General features: G+C 34.1%; 4 protein-coding genes and 1 non-coding gene across 6 annotated transcripts; 3 read left to right on the forward strand and 2 right to left on the reverse strand.

The window, feature by feature from the left end:
- The first annotated feature begins 817 nt into the window (after nucleotides 1-817).
- On the forward strand, nucleotides 818-889 carry TRNAM-CAU. The gene has a single exon. It is a non-coding gene; the product is annotated as a tRNA-Met (tRNA).
- A 2,619-nt stretch (nucleotides 890-3,508) lies between these two features.
- LOC18033296 (beta-glucuronosyltransferase GlcAT14A) lies at nucleotides 3,509-6,955 on the forward strand. Its single transcript, XM_006420454.2, has 4 exons — nucleotides 3,509-4,317; nucleotides 4,496-4,571; nucleotides 4,715-4,830; nucleotides 6,407-6,955. Exons 1-4 carry the CDS (start codon nucleotides 3,624-3,626, stop codon nucleotides 6,916-6,918), a joined length of 1,398 nt encoding a protein of 465 aa, XP_006420517.1. The 5' UTR covers nucleotides 3,509-3,623; the 3' UTR covers nucleotides 6,919-6,955.
- Nucleotides 6,956-7,304: 349 nt separating this feature from the next.
- Nucleotides 7,305-8,451, reverse strand: LOC18032093. The gene is made up of 4 exons (XM_006420456.2): nucleotides 8,113-8,451; nucleotides 7,964-8,000; nucleotides 7,755-7,876; nucleotides 7,305-7,564 (listed from the first exon to the last, which is right to left on the reverse strand). Exons 1-4 carry the CDS (start codon nucleotides 8,434-8,436, stop codon nucleotides 7,502-7,504), a joined length of 546 nt encoding a protein of 181 aa, XP_006420519.1. The 5' UTR covers nucleotides 8,437-8,451; the 3' UTR covers nucleotides 7,305-7,501.
- Nucleotides 8,452-8,755: 304 nt separating this feature from the next.
- On the forward strand, nucleotides 8,756-9,957 carry LOC18032865 (dirigent protein 16). Its single transcript, XM_006420458.2, has one exon. It carries the CDS (start codon nucleotides 9,124-9,126, stop codon nucleotides 9,955-9,957), a length of 834 nt encoding a protein of 277 aa, XP_006420521.2. The 5' UTR covers nucleotides 8,756-9,123.
- Nucleotides 9,869-11,690, reverse strand: LOC18032648 (hydroxyethylthiazole kinase). 2 transcript variants are annotated; one of them, XM_006420460.2, is made up of 3 exons: nucleotides 11,193-11,690; nucleotides 10,437-10,856; nucleotides 9,869-9,953 (listed from the first exon to the last, which is right to left on the reverse strand). In XM_006420460.2, exons 1-2 carry the CDS (start codon nucleotides 11,622-11,624, stop codon nucleotides 10,464-10,466), a joined length of 825 nt encoding a protein of 274 aa, XP_006420523.1. In that variant the 5' UTR covers nucleotides 11,625-11,690; the 3' UTR covers nucleotides 9,869-9,953; nucleotides 10,437-10,463. The 2 variants fall into 2 exon arrangements, with proteins under 2 accessions (XP_006420523.1, XP_006420522.1); XM_006420459.2 differs by lacking the exon at nucleotides 9,869-9,953 and adding an exon at nucleotides 9,968-10,035.
- Nucleotides 11,691-21,104: the final 9,414 nt, after the last annotated feature.

Here is a 21,104-nt window from a genome sequence, read left to right on the forward strand (position 1 = left end):
ACAAATCTAATGCAAACCTTTCTTGGTCGAGTGCTGGGAATAATCTTAGATTCACAATTTAAGTTCCTCACCTGCCTATGGTTTATGATAATTTAATTCAAAATATTAGTAGATCCCGCCTATTCTAGGCTCAGTAGATATTCAAATCATGCCACCATATATAATCAGAATATACAATTTATTCTTTCAACTCTTTGATTTTGATTTTTCTACTTTCGGAGCTTTTTCATTGCCATATGTGCCATTGTATATCATCATCAATTTTTTTTTTTTGATAAAACTTTATTACATCTTAATATGTTTATAAATTGGCTTTTTAATTATGAGAAAGTCGTTAATTCCTATAATTTTTGAGTATTGCTTTTTATCCATTCACTCTTTGCGATGAGCATTATGATTATATTAGTTAAAAATTAAATTAAGCTCCTTATCAAAAGGTTCATTGACACTTTCCCCCTTGAGTTAAGCCTACGAAACTTTGTTTATCCATCAAATAACTGTTAATTAAATAGAGGAAATAAATTAATTGGAGCAAAAACATTACTGTGAAAATCCTAAATTGATTTAAAAAAAAATCCAATATTAATAATTTCCCTTTAAAATATAAAAAAATAATACGTTTTTTTCGTTTCAGTTGTATTTTGTTTAAATATTTGAAAATGCTTTAAAGAAGTTAAAACTACAACTTTATTATTATATACGAAAAAAAGAGTCCTTTGAATGTTGGGGTGTTGTGAAATTTGCCCTCTCGTAAACGTGGAGGGTCAATTAGCTACAGATTGGTTAAGATTAAAAACTGGGAAACCATGAATCAGCAATCAGAGTGGCGCAGCGGAAGCGTGGTGGGCCCATAACCCACAGGTCCCAGGATCGAAACCTGGCTCTGATAAGAGTGGCTTCCGAACTTTTTAGTTGATTTTAAATTGATGTTTGCTGGGCTAACATAGTTGGGCTTTGGCCCATTTTTCCAAACAGAATTATTTGTTGAGTAGGTCTCTTGACACCCGGCAGAACTCCTTGTAAAACCCCTTTCCAATGGAAATTCTTTAAAATAACCAAATATAATTTATTTCATTTTCTTTTTTAATTAAATATTAAATAAATTATTCTCTAAACAAACATTTCGTTCTTCTGGGAAAATTATAAGAGTTTAGTGTTATGAAAATATAAATTATATAATAAGAAGGAATAATTTAGGATTTTAGAATTTATATGCATTTTACAAATAAAAGCTTTTAAGATAGAATGTTTTAGGGTAAAAAATTAGTTAATTTTAATATATGGATTTTTATTTTATAAATAAAACGCAGGGAATTTTAGGAAATAAAATTTTAAAAAAAGTGTGTTATAAAAATTTTATAGGTGTGTTAAAAGCTCCACTCTTATTTGTTTCTTAATTTGTTTTCCAAAGGCCAAGTTCAACTATTTTTTTAAATTATTATCATTTTTCTTTTAAATTGTCACAATCATATATGTACATTAAAATTTAAATTGAAACTTACAAATACATACATTTTAAAATACAACTAAGAAACTTGTGGGTCATTCTATGATGTTGTGATTAAAGTTACAACATTAATACCGTAATTAAATATAAATTATGTAAGTGAAGTATAAAACTTGTAAATTTAACATAAAACTTGTAAATCAACATTAATTGTAAAATAAAACATAAATTCTAGAAATTAAACATAAGAGTTATAAATAGAAGGTAAACAAAATAAATTAATATAAAACTAGTAAATTGATGTATTATTAGTAAATGAAACAATATCTTGCAAATATAACATAAAACTCATAAATAAATATTAAGTGCAAAATAAAATATAAATTTTAGAAATTAAATATAAGATTTGTAAATGGAAGATAAAATAATTAAATTAATATAAAATTAGTAAATTGATGTATTACTAGTAATGAGAACAAAAACTTGCAAATATAACTTAAAACTAATAAATATTAACTATATAATAAAAGATAAATTTTGGAAATGAAACAAAATACTTGCAAAGTAAAAGCAAAACAAGTAAATTACAATAAAATTGGTAAATAAATAAAAAATCTATGAAAATAACGTAAACTAGTAAATCAACATTAAGCGCAAAATAAAAATATAAATTTTGAAAATGAAATATAAGACTTGTAAAATGGAATGTAAAACAAGTAAATTAATATAAAACTAGTAAACTAATGTACTAATAGTAAACAAAATAAAAAACTTACAAATATAAAATAAAACTATTAAATCAACAATAACTGTAAAATAAAACATTTGAAAATATAACATAAAACTTGTAAAAGGAAGGTAAAACAATAAATTACTATAAAACTAATAAAATGATGTATTTATGGTAAATAAAATGAAAACTTACAAATATAATATAAAATGAGTAAATCAACATTAAGTGCAAATTAAAACATAAATTTTGTAGATTATGCATAAAACTTATGAATAAAGGTAAAATAAGTAAATTAATATAAGAGTTACTGCACAAAAAAAAATCACAATTGTAAAAATAAAAACTCACTATAATGTTTATTACCTTATATATTTATTGATTTTTTTATTTAGATTGAATAATGGTAGTTTTGCGTTTATGTAATACGTGTGATGTTTTATTAAGGATGAAATTTATTCTCAAAATTGGATTTTGAAAAAAAATTATTTTAATATCTTTCATAGTTATTGTAAGATAAGGTTAATTTACATATTTTTACACTTTTTCGAACAACAATCCTAAATTGTTTATAAGTACAAGTAAAAAATTTAAAACTACATGAAGTATGCATAAAACTCAAAATTAGATATAATTTTATTGATATATCATATATGTGTCTAGTAATATAAGAATTTTTTTTTATTTTGTTGTTACTTGATCCATATTAAGATAAATAATTATACTTAATTAACTTGTGTAATGAATAGATATTATTATAGAAAATGGGAAAAAGTATACAAATGTTCTAGAATAAATATATAATTTATGGTTAAACCGATTCAATAAAACATATTCCACTTTTTTTTTAATATAACTTTTTGTATAATTAATGAGTAATTTTTTTCTTTATTTAATTAAAGATTTTTTTTTTGTAAATGAATAAAATATTTTTCATTAAAACTCCGTAGAAAGAATGTAAATTTTTTAAATAATTAATAATCTTGTATGAATTTATTAATTTTATTTTATATTTACTAGTTCTACATATAATATACGATATTTATATCTACTACAATATTGATACCGTAATTTTCATTACGGCATTATAGAATTTTTCTATCTCTAAAATCCGATCCCATTAATATTTAAAAGATATTTACTCTAAATCAAAGGAAATAAATTGTATAGGTCTCTCCAACTGATGTCGTCAACATAGTTGAGGATACGAGTATAGAAGTATTTTCAAGGGGAACTTTATTCATAAGACGGCAGGAAATAAATGTTCCCATACAAGATTATACATAGCCACTTGGTGGTGCTCCCATCAGATGGCACATGACTTGAATAATTATTACCCTTAATTTAAGCACAATAAGAAATTGGCAAAGTGACAAACACCCAACAGAGGATACCAAGCTGCCAATTGCCAACGAAATCTAAAACCCAAAAATAAAGGAAAATGAAATGTTAGAAAAAGAGCGCAATATCAAAACGACACACATTCTCCAGCACAACGCAATCCCAATCCAAATCCAACAACTCACCGATAACAGAGAGAATTTAATAACAATGCACCATTCGAGTCCGTCAGCACCGCCGTCGACTCCGCCGTCAATGTCCGTCCCAAGGGACCAAACCAAAGCCACGCGCTCCGTTCTACTCACCACCTTATTCTTCTCCCTCCTCTTCCTCGTCTCTTTCTACTCCACGTCATCCTCCTCTCGACGCTCGATCGACTCGCAGACCCAATCCGACCCCTTCCTCTTCCCAACCCGCCCCGCATTCCCCTCCAAGATCCCCTCCCACCCGGCCCCTCCCTCTCTCGCTTACCTCATCTCCGGTTCGGCCGGCGACGCGGCCCGCATCGTCCGGTTGTTGCACGCTGTTTATCACCCGAAGAACCAGTACCTGCTCCATTTGGACCGGTCAGCCCCGCAAGCTGAGCGCGACAGTTTGGCTGTCACGATCGAATCGGTGCCCGTTTTTAGGGCTGCCCAAAACGTCGACGTAATTGGGAAAGCTGATTTTAGTTACCCGGCCGGCTCGACTTCGATTTCGTCGACGCTTCATGGCGCGTCGATCCTGTTGAAGTTGTCGAAGAACTGGGATTGGTTCATCAACTTGAATGCCGCTGATTATCCCCTTATTAAGCAAGATGGTATAATTTTATTTTTTTAATTTCTTTTGAGCAAATTCGATGGCATTGTTGCAAATTAGTTAAAATTTTACTCTTTTAGGGGGTTTTTAATTGCTTTTATCATCTGGGTTATTTTTATAGATTTGGAGAAATTGTAATTTGAATCTATATTTTAATATTTTAATAAAAATGTTTGCAGATCTTCTTCACATTCTATCGTATATGCCGAAAGAACTTAACTTTGTGAACCACACAAGCTACCTTGACTGGAGAGAGTATGATTTGATTTATTCACGTTTCATATTTGTATTTCTGCTTTATTTTTTTAATTATTTTTCTTGTCAGCCGCTCACAATGATGCTTTTTTTTTTTAGTAAATGAAGGTTAATGATATGAATCTGGTTTGGTTTTTTTGTAGTTCGAGTAGAATGAAGAGGATAATTGTTGATCCAGGACTTTATCTTTCAGAGCAAAACCCAATGTTTTATGTTTCTCAAAAGCGACAATTGCCCAATGCTTTCAGATTGTTTTCAGGTATGTGGGTGTGTTTGTTTTCCTTTTTTTGGTTCTTTTTAGGCCTCTATTTGATTGGTTTTTCTCACATTTTCATTTTTTCGTTTTAATGGTTCAATATCGAAATATCATGTTCTTGGATTCTGCATTAGTGACAAAACTTGTATGGTAGAAGGTAAACTTTCTTATGTGATGTAAATTCTGGATTCCTTTTTATAATTTTAATTTTTCCAGAGACCAATGAGGTATTCTTAAAGATTTCTGAGAACATGAGAACCTTCTAGTTAGAATTTATATATGCTAACAAGAATTTTGCATAACCCTAGGGTGGAGACATGGAGCATGTTTGGTGCACCTATAATTTGTTTTCTACTCTTTTATAAGTCTCAGCCATAATATTTGTTTTACAATTCTATCCACAAAATTCTGTAGGATGAAATGTAGATATAGTAAGATGGATTACAAGAGTTGAGATTTCTTGGTGCAGCTAGAACAGACTTGACCAAGTGAGGAACAGCTTTATGGTTTCCAAGTTTTAGAATCATGCTTGATGTATCTAGAATCTCTTGATAGAGGGTCTAAATGTATGAACGTGAACCATTTGAAATTCATCTTTAGACTCTGTGCATTGATTGTAGTGTTGTATCCTAAATAGAAACAACATTTTTGGGGGGCAGTAGCGTACTGTAAGGAAATGGGATGAAAGGGTAATTTCAACTGGGTTAGAAGACTTTGAGGACGTTAGTAGCTACAGGAGTAGAGATTCAGCCAAAAAGCCCAGCTGGACTGATTAATTGCCAATAATTGAAAAAATGTTGGGTTAGATTGTGCTAAAAGGTGTAAAGCCAGGTCAAAAGTTTACAAAATTAAGAATCTTTAGTTTGTACTTCAATTTCTAATAGTGAAATTCTGTGGTGATTTGGAATGAAAGTATTAATAAAGTTTGGACTGTTCATTACTTCACAACTTGAAGATATTGATGATAATTATTTTTGTTAGTATTAAAATATCAAGAGTCTAGGATTTCATGACTTTACAGCGCACCATGTGGTAGCCAGGATGCTTAAGTGTGAGGTTTAGATGGCTAGCACTTACCAGACTCTCAAACCATGCCTAAAGTCAACCCATCAAGGGATCCACGATTCGAGTGAGATCTGTTGGCTAAAATGTTTCTATATGATGATAATCAAACTTTTAGATCCCCGCGCAGATAGTTCAGTTCAGTTGAGATTCCTGAAAATTGCAGATTCTTCCCTTTCTGTTTCTGAAACTTTAAGGATGCAGCCTTTTTTGGCCCACTAACCATTATGTTCCTTCATTCATTTTCTTTTTGGTTAAGCGAGCACTGTATCTGGTCTCTGTCAGGCTTGAGAACATGGATGCATTGGTTGCTCTATACAAATTAGCACTGCATGAGGCTTGTTTAAGTTTTCCTTCCTGCGTAATTTGCAGTTTCTGTGCCTTGGCAAATGTGTAAAATTTTTGCTCAGCTTTGGGCCGAAGGTCCATCAAGTGCCACTCTTGATATTACCTTCTGCTTCTGGGACAACTAGATATGTTGAACTGACAGTTCAGGTCCTTTTTTTATTATTTGCAGGTTCAGCTGTTGTCATTTTAAGTCGTAATTTTGTTGAGTTCTGCATTTTGGGTACAGATAACCTTCCAAGGACTCTGCTGATGTATTTATCAAACACTCCTTCTTCCTTTCCCAATTACTTTCCTACCATTCTATGTAATTCTCACCAATTCAACAAGACTGTCATAAACGATAGCTTGCTATATGTAGCCTGTGACAAGCCATCCAAACAGAACTGCACACTTAATTCCACTGAGTTTGATGATATGATTCAAAGCGGAGCAATCTTTGCTTCACAATTCCAGTTTGATGATCCTGTGCTTGATCGCATTGACAGAGAAATTTTGAATCGCAGCCCTGGCAATGTTGTACCTGGTGGATGGTGCTTAGGCGAGCCTGGGAATAACACGTGTTCTGTTTGGGGTGATGCTGATATTTTGAGGCCTGGTCCAGGGTCAAGACGGCTTGAAAATCGTCTCATTGAAATGTTTTCAGGTGGTAACTTCCGGTCTCAGCAATGTATACTTGAATGATATTGATCTCGTCATCCCAACTTACAGAAAAGAAAAGTGAAAAAAAAGGAATAAATGAAGGAAATCAACCAGCTTTGAGCTTTCTTTCGCCCCTTAAAACAGCTTGAGAAGTAAATCTCAGCTGCGTATTCTAACAACATCGAATTTTTGTGCATTCAAGTTGAGATTGTCGTAAAGCAACACAGAAACCGAAGGCTTCCCCTGCCAATGAAATTTTGTATCCATGATCCTTGCTATATTCAGCTGTAAGATGTAATATTTGTAGTGCGTGATCAAGGAATTTTGTAGAACGTTGATGTATATCATGTATGATTAAACGGTTAGTTTGTATCAGGTGCTTACCTCTTTACCCAAATCAAAAAGTGGCAGAAGGCTATACAGTTCTTTTTTTTTTATTTAAATTTTCATTGTTTTGGTTTTGAACAAAGGTTTGATGGATAATGAAAAACTTGTGAAAAAGCCTTGTTTTTCTGCAATTCTATGGGGTTCAAATCCAGATTTTGCAGGTGCACAAACAGACCAGTAGCAAAGAAAATTATTAACATTGACATTTCAAAGAAAATGGTAACGGCTACCGATTGTCTCAAAAGTTTTCAGGGCTATCATCCAACTGTTTCTCATCTTCAATATCTACTTCCAAAATTTCCTGCAAACAAATCCAAGCATGGCTTGCTATCAGTATCAGAGCAACAGATTTAATCATTTTCTGAAGCTAAGCTATCACATGACAAACATGATAAAGGGTCCTGATTAGTGCATGCAGTTGCGCACCGTCAAGCTCACGCTCGCGCACGACAGCACGCACTGGATCATGTTCGACAAGGTAGTGGACTTACTGGGATCCTCTGCTTCAAGTAATTGGCGAGTCTTGCAATAACAGTTGAACGTTTGTGCCAAAACCGACCCCTCAGTCTAATCTTCACAAAGGGTCCATCCAATTCAGCTAGCTCAGCCACTCCTATAATTTATTTCATTTTTTAACCAAAAAGAAAAAAAGTGACAAAAAAATAATGAAGATTTCAACACTTAGCTTAAAAGTTGTCACCTGTTATGCCAACTGAAGTGTCAAACAACTGGGCAAGCTGCAGAAAAGGGACACAAGATTGAATGATCATAGTAACAAGATTATCAATGAACAAAATTGAGATAATAAATCTAGGTTTTGGGGGGGGGGGGGGCGTGGAAGCTACTAACCTCGCCACGAGCATCGGCTATGACCTGCCTAACATTGTCTTCTGTCAAATCTAATGGTGGAGGTGGAACTCCACCGGCTGCTGTTCTTGTTAAATATCCCCTGTCAATGCTTGTGCTTAACAAAATTGGCTTCCTCCTGCTCAATTTCTTCTGACGGCAGTGTGTTGTTTGTTTATTGAAGGCCTTACTATGATTGCAAGTTGATAAAATTTTTCTGAGGAAACAATAACGGTGACAATGGACGTGTATTGCCTCCATTGACACACCCACTTTTGCTCCTCTAAGCATGTAGCAAGCAGTTGCTTTTGTTGTTGTATTAGTCATAGTGTAGATAGAAAAGGCCGAAGGTGGAGTGATGACGTGGCACTTTCTGAACCAACCAGTAGAGAGTTACGGTTGTAACTATGTTTTAAATTCGTTGTACAGAACTTCATGTTCGGTTAAAAATTTGAAGAGGTCTGGCTACTGGCTATCCTTGTTATGGTTGCTGTTGAACATTAATTAAAGCTTATAATAGTGTCTTGACCGAGGTCGATTAAGATCAATTATTTTTTGTGGGCACCGAGAATTACTTGCAATTTATAACTTTGCATTCTTCAACTTTTGTTCCTTTTTTTCTTCTATTCACCACTCTCATGTGGGAGTCCGTGTTGTTCACTTTTGAAATATGAAAAACAGAGAACACAAGTGGAAGGAAAGAAAATGCATAAAAGTGTTTATACTTACTGATATAGAACCATTTTTACATAAATCTTGCTGTTGATTGTTGCATCTCAGAAAGCCCATTTTTGTAACATCAGATTTTGTCTTAGAATAATATCTTAACTGCTTCAAAAAGCTCTCTCCCTTGCTGCAACCACTCAATCCGAAGGCTTGTATGTTACCAAATACCAGTATGCTTCAGCTAAACAGCTCCAGTTCCAACCACTCCTCGATATTCAGAATTAACACCAACCCCACCTCAATTTGCTCATTGCCTCTATATAAAAATGACCAAAATCAGCCTCCTACATGCATACTCATCCAAAAAACCTTCATCTTTCATTTCTCTCTCGTCTTGGATACCTCAGATACGCACATTACATGATGTTCAACTCCAAGCGATCATCCCTGTTCACAATGCTAATTCTAACTTCACAGATGACCATATTTGTGGCTGCAGTTGACCCTGCCCCGGCTGCTGGAGAACATCCCATTCTTGAATTTTATATGCATGACATACTTGGGGGCAGTAACCCCACGGCAAGACCAATCACTGGCTTGCTAGGAAACATCTACAGCGGTCAAGTGCCCTTTGCTAGGCCGATTGGGTTCCTTCCCCCCCAAGATGGAGTTGCCATCCCTAATGCCGATGGTGCCATTCCAATAGTTAATGGTCTGAATGGAGTCCCATTGGGAACTGGCTTAGCCGGTACAACTTTTGCAGGAGAAGGAAATCAGCAGAGCCTAAATGGTAACACTCAGACTCAACTAGGACCTGATGGATTGGGACTAGGTTTTGGAACAATCACTGTCATTGATGACATACTAACGGCTAGCCCTGAGTTGAGGTCACAGGCTCTGGGGAAAGCTCAAGGAGTTTATGTGGCAAGCTCAGCAGATGGGTCGACACAGATGATGGCATTTACAGCTATGATTGAAGAAGGAGAATATGGTGATAGCCTCAACTTCTATGGTGTGTACAAGATTGGAAGTACCATGTCACATTTGTCAGTGACTGGTGGTACAGGAAAGTTCAAGCATGCTTGTGGGCTGGCTGAGGTGCGACCATTGATACCAGCTGGTCAACATGTCACAGATGGTGCAGAATCACTGCTTAGGATCACCGCCAATCTCAAATACTGAAAATGTATTACAATGTAAGATTTCGTGTGCATATGTCCGTTTGATCATGAAAGAGTGTCACATGGTTCCATTTTCACTCTGTCAATGTGATAATTATGAGTCAAAATATGTAGTAATTACAATATTGTCATGTCTTCATTACTATACTATTATGGATATGACACACTAAAGCATTCTTGCTTGATTTTTGCTGAAAGAGGAGACTTTATTAATCGAAGAATGTTCACCAGCATTTAAAATGAAAAGAAATTGAAATCAACAGAGGTTAACAATTATGATCTATAGATTACTTTTATTGAAAAAATGGAGTCCTGGACACTGATCATGTGTCCATTCCCCAAATATTCTGGCTTTAAGCTTTATATTACTTGAAAAAGAAAAGAACAAATTGCAAGGAAATGAAACAAGGTCTCAATCATGTTGGCAGCAGCTAACTATTTTTCTCTAATCCTAAATGAATACAACTCAACGAAACGTACCATTTACATATGTCCTCAGGCAAAGGATCATGACAAGGCGGTGATGTTGGTGCGGGAAAGTAGAGCAGCTTGATCAAGCCCATGGAGACAATCTATCATGTGCATCCGCAATGAAGCAGGACCTTTGGCCATACTCATTCCCATCTCACCAGCAATACCATATACAGACAATGCTGAAGCTGTGGCTTCAAAAGCGTGCGGAGGATCAACTGCAACAAAAGCCGCAATCAGAGCAGTGACAGAGCATCCTGTTGCTGTAATTTTTTGCATCATGGGCACCCCATTGTGAGCACCAACAACCCTCCTCCCATCTGTTACAATGTCAACCGCTCCAGACACAGCAACTATGCCACCACTTGCTTCAGCTAAGCATCTTGCTGCCTCCATTGCGTCCATCGACTCATGGGAGCTATCTACACCCTTAATAATAATAAAAAATAATAATAAACATACTAGTTGTTATGGTAAGTGCGAGTCTCCCATGATACATAGGAACAAAATTTTTAATTTTAACATAAGCGCCACATTTTGGCATCGGGTGTCACTTGCAACCACCAACCAATCAATCCCTTAATGCCACGTAAGCCCGTAAACACACATTATCACTATGCTTATCTTATTAAACATTATTGTAATCAACAATATGTGCCAAAATAACTCCTAACATGCCCGACGATTTGAATTTGATGATACAAAACAATGCCAAATTATTAGTTATTCAGAGAGCAAACAAATTGAAAAAAAAATAAAAATTACCTTAGTGGGTCCCACGGAGGCCCGAGAGAGCGCGATAATTTCGGAAGCGTTGCCTCTAATGACGGTGGGCTTAAGTTGGACGAGCTCTAAGCAAGCGTTTAACCGGAAACCGGAAGCTCCAGCGGCAACGGGGTCGAGAACCCAAGGCTTACCCAACTGAGACGCCAGTTGCGCAGCGGCCTTCATAGACGGTAGCCAGTTGGCGGAGAGCGTGCCCACGTTGACGTAGAGAGCGCGGACGTGTGGTGTGAAGTCGGGGATTTCTTCGATGGTGTGAAGCATGGCCGGGGATGCACCCGCGGATAGCAGGGTATTCGCCACCAAATCCATTGAGACGTAATTCGTGATGCACTGTATCAACGGTGATTGGGCTCGCACAGCCGACAGATGGGCCCACGCCTTCGGGCCCCACTCGTTAGGTTCTTTCTCCATGCTATTTTTCTCTCTGGCAAGGATTTTTTTTTTTTTTGGCCCTTTTCTCTTCCTGCTAGTGATAACTGGTGAGATCAGAATGCGCGGTTGAGGAAGCTGAAGAGAGAGCTTTAAAAACTAACTTTATTATCTAGTTGATTTAAAAGAAGATTCTTTTATATAATTATTTCAAAAGAAAAATTATTCATTAACATGATTTATTTATGTATTCCAATTAAAAAACCCTACATATATTTTAATATCTATATCACGAAATTAATTATTAAAATTTATAAAGGATACCTCTACACTTGAGCCCAGTGAATAAATATATTTGATCAATACAATTTAAAAAGATATTAAATAAAAAAAAATCTCGTAAATACGTATAAAAGAAAATGTATTTTTTTTAATTAAGACCATTTCTTTTGAAAGGAACGACGAATAAGGAATATCATTGTTAAATCCAAGAAGTTATTAAATTTGATAGGTCTAAATGGACCGAATCAAATGATGAATAAGGAATTGTAATCCCAAAACAGAGAAAAAGTAAAATTCGTAACATTATATACCCAGCATAAAGTGATTTCATATTATAATTGGAAAATTATTCTTGTTCCATTTTCCATGTGAAGTTAAGAAAATCAATGGTTACAATTTTTCGGAGAAATGCCCAGCCCAGGGCTGGTGCAGTCCACTATGCGTTAGAACGGACAAATTGAAATTAAATTGAATGGCAGTCATTTTCCAGTACATAAATATACACGTTACTTTCAATTTCGTGAAACATGCTGGTGCAATTAAATGACAGATGGACTTTCTTTCTCAAATTCACACTTAAAAAACTTAATGCCAAATTTATTACGGCCTCACTTAGATGCTCGTGAAACATGCTGGTGCAATTAAATGACAGATGGACTTTCTTTCTCAAATTCACACTTAAAAACTTAATGCCAAATTAATTTGGGCCTCACTCATGTGCTTGTAACTGTTAATGAACGTGACTTTCTTTTCTTTCAAAAAAACAAAAAAGAAAATTCAAGATTTAAATTTTTAAAAATATCCATCCCTTCAAATAGTATAACTGCAAGAATTCCGCGAGACATTTCAGAACCCACCAACACATACAGCTCACTCGTGGGCTGAGTGTTTTTTTTTTTATATATTACAATCATATCTTAATTGATATTTACAATTAAAGATCGGTTGAAACTCTCTTTAATAATTTTATTATGGCACAATCCAAAGGTTAACACCCATTTAGTACTGGAGGAAGATCTACTCTCACTTTAATATTGGAGGGAAATAGATTCAACCCCAAATGTGGGGAGACAAGTAAGCCTCAACATAAGAGAGGAGTTGAATCTCAGCCATTGCTGAGTTGGACTTAGAGATTAGATACATTGACCGTCAAAGTACCACATAATTTAGACACATTACATTAACTCATAATATCATAGATACTAGGTATTTTTGGTATTAAAATGTTGTAATTTTTAAGTTATAGTTATTGTGAAAAAAATTATAATTTCAAATAAAAGTTAACAACGTATGGTAAACGAACATTTTCAATAATAATTTTGCAAAATATAATAAATATATTATAAGTTTTTTTTTTCATCATATAATGGGTGAATCAAATCAACTTAATTTTTAAGTCATAATAGTTAGTTTTTTTACCAAACACTTTAATATTGTAACTTTATAACTGCCCTCAATACCAAATAGGGCTAATATTTTCAAATAATTGTTCAGTGGCAGTGTGACTAATTAAGTTTGATCAATTGTTTGAACTAACAAAACAAATACATGATATCATAAATGAAAAAGATTCACTTCAAATCGTTCACATTTTCTCTTTTTGGATCTGCTAAAAGGAAAAAGGTTTTTATATCCTCGGTTTGTCTTTGTCTTTGTTTTTCAAACCGTTTTGATATCAAATTTTCAAATCATTCAAATTTGTCTTTGTTTGATATCCTCGGTTATTTTCATGATTTGTGGAGCTATTAGGGATTTGATTTTTTTATTATTATATATAATTGCTTTGTTCGTACTGTTGCATCTTTGAATATGAGGCCGCGCTTAAGTTACATTTGCTGCAAGTAACATTCCGAGAAAATGAATCATTGGATTCATCATTTTTCAGATCCAATGGATGTGATGAAATTTAACACAAAATTAGGTTCAGGTACTGGTGGAAAATGGATTATTAAAAATAAAAGGACAACCTGCTAAAACAGTTGTCGAATAATGCAGCTAAGGGGTTAGTCGGCAATGAAAATTATATAGGGAAAAGATGAGTCATGAGTGGTACTCCGGGTATGCGAAAAATTCAAGAGGGAAAAAAGTACAGTAATTAGGTTTTGAAAGAAGGGAAAACAATAGAAGCACCAAACGATAATACCAATTTACTAGTTCATTTTTGCAGATCACAAATTGGGGAAACTAAAAAAATTACAGAACCATACAATCAAAGCTAGAGGCGCTCAAATGTCACTGAAAATGCTAAAATTTCAAGCCTCATCTTGTGAAGTTGTCTTCACCATAAAATTTCCCTCACATCATTCATTGTTATGGGTGACTCGTTATTATTTGAACATCATTATTTGGAAAAATCCCAGAATTAATCCTGATAAAAGCCCGAGTTAAAGAGAATGGGTTACGACTGTAATCGAAGCTTAGTGAAGGGCGCATATCAAGGGTTAGGAATGAAAAGATGAAAGTAGGAAATTGGTTAGTTTGTTTATGTGGAAAGGGAAAATGTTAAGCAGATGGAAAGAAATGACAAAGCAAAGGGAAGAAGATTTATGTGAAAATTGCGTCAATGTATTAATAGGTGAACCAGATTTACATCAAGGGGCCTTTTGTCGTGAAGAGAAGAAAGCAGAGGCTGAAAACAGTGCAGACGATAAGAAAAAGGAGAGAAATAATTACGGTTTTATTTCGTACTTGTAAGTATGATTCTGGTATTCCTTTTAAACAATGCATTGGAGGTTATTATTAATTGCTATGATTGCAGTGTTTGAATTTCTATTTAATTGTTAGGTTAATGGATATATGAGAATAGGTAACAAATTATAAGTTTGTACCGTAATTGGGAAATTTAATTGATATTTTGAATGTGGTGATTGAAGAAAGATAGACATATTTGATAGTTCAGTGGTATATGTCATGTAGTTAATGTTCTTTATTATATGTTAGTTCACATGATGATGATAGGGAAGAATGATCATAATGGAAAATAAGAAAGAGTAAAATAAATGAACCTAGATATACACAAAGTGGAGGTTTAAGAGTGATAAAGTATGGAATTGATGCGATGAATTTTTTTTTTTTTGACAACTGCAGTAAAGAAACAGTACAGAAGATAAAGGAAAATAATGAAAACGCATGTATAACTAAAGAGGTTAGTGGATGAACTTGAAAATTGGGAATAACAAACAAGATCGAAGAATAATAAGACCTTAGTTTATTTTATTACTACTTTGCAGATTAGGAAGGAAACTGGAATGGCATTCAAGAATTTGCCGATTGATAAAAGGCACAAGTACACAATTGGAAGGCACAAATTATTTCGTTTGAGTGGAGAAAGACCGAAGTTTGTATCGAGGTGTGTGCCTGAGCGATTGGCTTCCGTTATAGGGAAACTGAGGGCAGAACAAAGAGCAGCCTTGTGCTCTATTGGATTTGGGCAATTACTGGAGATGAAGTGTGGTTGTTCGAAATGAAAACTTTGTGAGTGGTTATTATAGAGGGTTGACACGACAAGGTCGGTATTATGTGTTAATGGTCGGGAATTAGAGCTAAGTGCATAGAGTTTTGGACAAATAATAGGTATTTCTGATAGAGGAATGCATGTGGAATTAGATGGTGACATAAATCAAGTTTCTGGATATGTAGAAAGGTTTGAAGTCATGTCTAAGGGTGTAAACATTAAGAAGTTGGTTGAAATCATAAGTAGATCAAGTTGTGATGATGATGAATTTAAAGTAGCATTTATGTTGTTCGCACTGTATGCAGTGTTATGTCCACCAGGGGGAGTCCATACTAGTTCAGAATATTTTTTTTCATTGACAGATGTGAAAACAATAAAATCAAGGAATTGAGCGTCTTGTTGTTTTGGTAGGCTAATGGATGGGATAACAAGATACAAGGAAGAGAAATTGTCATATGTTGGGGGTTGTTTGCTTTATCTTCAGGTAAATATGCTATCTACACAAATTTTTTATTATTATTTTGTTTGATAGATATTTCTTGCAGAAGTTGGATGTTTGATGAAAAAGTGATTTACAATCCGAGGGCCTTATGGGTAAACAAGTGCTTAATTTGAAATCATTTAATCATTAACCTCTAGGACTTGGTATATTATTAAAAATAGTTGGTTATTTATTGTTTTGGTATAATATTATGAATTCATTTATTGATTTGCATTATTTGTATTACGTGTATGAGGATTTTAATGTATATAATTGTATTGGGTGTCCATTTTTCTGAGGTCATCTAGGTATTGTACATAAATTCTGTTTTTTATGGGAAAAGTAGAAAAGATGCATCAATGTGTCCGGTTGTCAGGTGGGATGCTTACAAAATAAGAAAATTTATGAAGTGGTTGGATAAGCAAGGAGGCATTGGGACAAACAAGGTATGCAAGAATGAATTTGTGAATATATGCTGCAAATGTAACTTTTTATGTAGGTGGTTAATTACATATTTCGAGTATAATATATGTTTTTCTTGTTCTATTTGCCTAAGGGCATTACCGACGTACGAATAATGGTGACCTTTAAACCTATAAGAGGCTGTTAATTTTGAAAATTCGTTAATTTTGGGCCTATATTTGAAATGTTTTCAATTGCGAATATTTGATTTTGCTGGAATTGGCTCTTAGGATTGATGGAAAATTTGACATGATTTGGACCTGGATCACAAGTTGTAGAATGTTTTCAAATTTTTGGATTTCTTGTAGAATGCTATTAGTTTGTCCAGATTAGAGAACTTAGTGTATTTTTTTTTAATATTTCATACTTTTGGTTAGAATGTTATTTTATTATAATAATTAGGACCAGACGCTTTGGTAATTTCATGTGTTTGCCTTTCAATATAAAAAGGAAAACACGTATTTTATTAGACTGTTGAATACTTTTATAAAATATTCCGCAGGGAATTAGTGTGTTCTCTTTGATGTTGCTTTCGAATTGTGTCAGCTGAGGACTTATTTTTAATGGGTAATTGGGGTGGGAAGGCCTTGGGGTGAAAGTTTTTAAAATTGAAAAGGTTTGTAATTACAGTTATAGGGTTGATGTTTGTAGGGGAGGGCTGAAGAAAGGCTAACTAACCAAAAAAAGGTAAATTAGGGTGGTATGAGTTTAAACTGTAACAATTGTTTGATTATAAGATAGCACGTAAAGGAAAAAAAAACGTAGAAATTAAGATGTTGAATTGGTTTAAGCATGTCATTGTATAATTATCATAGTCTTATTGTAATTAAAGACAGGAATTTAATGGCATATTTGTATAACATGGCATTACCGATGAAAGATTATTTCTAAATAATCCTTGCTTCAGGTTGCTATGCGTGGAAGTGTAATGAAAGGTTGCAAAGTAGTTGATCAAGGTGGGGAAAGTTATCAATTGGTAAATAGAGAGCAGAAAGAGTTATGGTAATGGCAAACAGATTGGACAATGGGCACATGAGCTACATGCCGATGTTGTTGATATAAACCAGGTGGCTGCTGAGATTATTTGTCAAATAAAGGACATGGGGAGCCGTCCAGTTGAGATTGGATAGATTACAACTCTGAATTATGAATCGATTGAAATGGATGGATCAAGCGATGAAATCATCGAAGGGATCATATGGCATGGCAATGGCAATGGAAAGAAAAGTAAGACAGTGAGGGAGGTTGGTGCGGGTCCTGAACATGTTTCTAGAAGGTTGGATGTGAGTGATGATTAATGATTAGTTTGCTAGTCTTTTTTATTGTGTCTTACGGTTGTTAACCTTGTCTTTTGTGATACAAGTAATTTTGTGTAGCTAATAAAGAATTTGTGGGAATTATTGTCAGGTAAATTTTTTTAGCACATTGTTTACTTTTTTTTCTAATCAACACAGGGTAAAATGGATAATACAAAAATGGTTTCATCCTCGATAAAGAGTCCTTCAAGGTATTATGCTGGAATGCTTGTTGGGTTGGGAAATCGACAAGTGAATTATTGGGATATGGAATGTACATGCATAGGTCGTTTCAGGCTAGCCTATTCGTTGTGCGTTGGCCTATGTATGATCTTCATATTCAGTTGATTGAATAAATAATGAATGAAGATCTAGATCAAAGGTATGGTGCATGGTTCGTCCTTTAAGCATTGTTGAAAAACTGAGAATTTTTTTTTCCATGGTTATATGTTGGTGTAACAACTTCTAATTATGGCTGTTTTATAATGAATATGTTGTCGTAACAAAATAAATTGATTGAGTCAAAAGGAGATGTTGTCACTATGCCCAAAAAGATAGATAAATGGTTCGGTGAGTAAATGGTGTTGGAAAAATTGTTGGGGGTTTTAGGCTTTAGGTCAGAAAATAAAATTTTCAATTTAATTAAATTCGTGCTTTTATTTTCAGATAATTTCAGTCGTTGCTGAGAGGCTAGCAAAGAATGAACAGGAAAATGGGCAACAAATTCCAAGGAGGTGGTTCCTTCCAACGTATTTTGCAGTTAGTAATTTCCACCTAATGTCATTTTATGATGTGCACAACGTATGTAATGAATTAAAAGAAGGAAATGATATTTAAGTATATGAGTGGAGATAGTGATAAAAATTTTGTGTTCTTGTTGTTTATCTGTTATATGTCTATTGAATATGTCCGTAAAGCAATGTGTTATATTCAATTATTGGGACCTTGGTAATTTAACTGCTGTGATGTAGGGATGGCAATGGGGCGGGGCGGGGGTGGGGAGGCCTACCCCATTCCCCACTCCATTAGAAAATTTTGCCTCCATTCCCCACCCCATTCCCCAATAAATTTAGTGGGGTGGGGATGGAGAATACCCATGTGGGGAATGATTTCTCCATCTCCATCCTATTCCTCATGTATCTATTTTATAATATGTATAAATACATTATTTTAGTAAGTTAAAAATTAGAGACTTAAAATAAAATCATCATCATATTATAAAGTATTTAAATTCTTTTAAAAAAAATCTAAAAGTTTGAAACAATATCTTAAAATGATATTAAAAGTGAAAAATATTTAAAGAGCGTAGCACATTAAAAGAGAAAAGAAAATATAACAATGTTTTCAGAGTTGAAAAATATTATAGGATTTTCTTTCATTCATATCTTGTTTATATTGCATAAAAATTAAAAAAAATTATTAATTGACATTGTAATTGATAAAATAAAAATTATTAAATAAGAATTAAAAACATATTTATGTATAATGGGGATTGGGGTGGGGGTGGGGTGGGGAGTACAAAACCAAACCCCACCCCATTAAGAATTTAGAGATTATTTTCCTCCCACTCCCCACCCCATTTCCTAAAAATTATTCAAAATTTTTCCCATTTGAGGTGGGGCTTCATGGGGCCCCAAACCCATGGAGGATTTTGCCATCCCTACTGTGATGGGTATTGTAGTAGGCACATGAACAAATTGTTAGTATTTTCTTCATTTTGCTCAATAATGAATTTAAAACTTGTTAAGTTGGTATTGTACTAGAAAAATATGAGACATTACAGTGAGATTGACAACAAATAAAAGAGTGCATCGAAGGTTAATTGAAATGAAACTGGACAACTTATCGAATTTGTTACTTTTTAAAAAGTGCAGATCGGATGATCTTTGCATTATGCTTTTTATAATTAAATACAACATGACACAGAACATTCTGTAATATAACATATTTATTTGAATTTAGGTAAGAATACAACTAATTATAGTAAGGTTTCGTGACATGCTTGTGATTGGATTCAGCAACAGGTTCTGGTTCAAGGAAGTGATGTTTCGTGGCTTGGGACGTGGAATGGCTTGAGGGCGTGGTATATGTGTTGTGCAAATTTTATTGAACTCGCAAGTGCATGAATCTATTATAAAATAGATTAGTGATGACGAGTGTCGATCCCACGAAGAGGTGAATTTTAATTATGTGTAGAATTAATTTTCTTAAGTGGGTGGTTGGATTTGTGATGAAAGTGACTTAGATTATCCTAAAATTTGAATTAAAATGGCGGGAATAAATTAAAGAGAAAACTATTAAAATGAAGCACTTGGGTATCTGGATCTGTACCAACATGCACCATGAGCTAAATATTCCTTATTAATGCCAATTAAATCATGAGGGAAATTTCCACTTTTCATGCACTACACTCTAATCAATATGGTGCTAAAGGCTTATCGTGCCAAATAGCAATAACCTTGTACTAGGGAGCCGGTTAAACTAGTGCGGTATCTAAACAAGATTATTACTTTCTATCGACGAAAAGTCAAAATATCCATAAAAATCAGAGGGGAAGAGAAATTAAATTTACCAAATAAAGTCCATGGAACATGTTGAGACTTCACCTTCAACCAAATTTGAAAGAAAATTAGCTACTCATAATTGAACTAGGGACAAAATGGAATTTGTTAAAATACGTAGAAAATACAAGATAGAGAAGGAATTATAAAAAATTGAACTCAAAAATGAATTCAGGGATGCCAAATTATGGGGGAGCCCCTTTTTTATAGATACATTGAGTAAATCATAGATATCGGATTAAAAACAATTTGGACGCTCAAGATTGTGCCACGTCATCGGTCAACAGTACGCGGTTTGACCATGCAGTTTGACCACGCGGTTTGAATAGTGACGCTATGAACAGTGAGGCGGCTTGAATAGTGATTCAGTTTGGTTGTAAATAATTCCCTGTATATGCATGTACCGTACGCACGATTTTTGGTCCACTAACATGCTGCCACGTCATCGATCAACATTACATAAGAATTTTAATCCAATAGGATCGTGAAAGCTCATCGGTCAATGCCACATCATCGGTCAATGTCACGTCATCGTTCCGTATATGTGAACAGTGTCTTGAACAGTATCGTACATGTGAATAGTATCATACATGTGAATAATGCCATTTTTCTTTTTATATGTCTGTTTTGCTGTCTGATCTCTCATTTATTGTGAAATGACCATGATGCCCCTAAAATACATAAAACATTTAATTATAATACAACACACATAATTAAATCACAAGAGACTTAAATACATAAAAGTAGGGATGTTAGTGAAACTTGAAGTGTAAAATGACGATTTTCTCCTTTATAAATATATACTTTCTAACACTCAACAATGTGCAAGACCTGTTGCGCTGTAACCAGGTATGGAAAAAAATTACTACTACCAATAACTACGACAAAAATGCGATATGTTGATATTATGAAATTGATGCTTGATCCAAATATATACCACAATAAACCACGAGGAGTTGCACTGGTATATTGTTGTGAACATTCCTT

The sequence above is a fragment of the Citrus clementina genome, unplaced genomic scaffold, assembly GCF_000493195.1.
Source record: "Citrus clementina cultivar Clemenules unplaced genomic scaffold, Citrus_clementina_v1.0 scaffold_9, whole genome shotgun sequence".
Taxonomy (NCBI): Eukaryota; Viridiplantae; Streptophyta; class Magnoliopsida; order Sapindales; family Rutaceae; genus Citrus; species Citrus x clementina.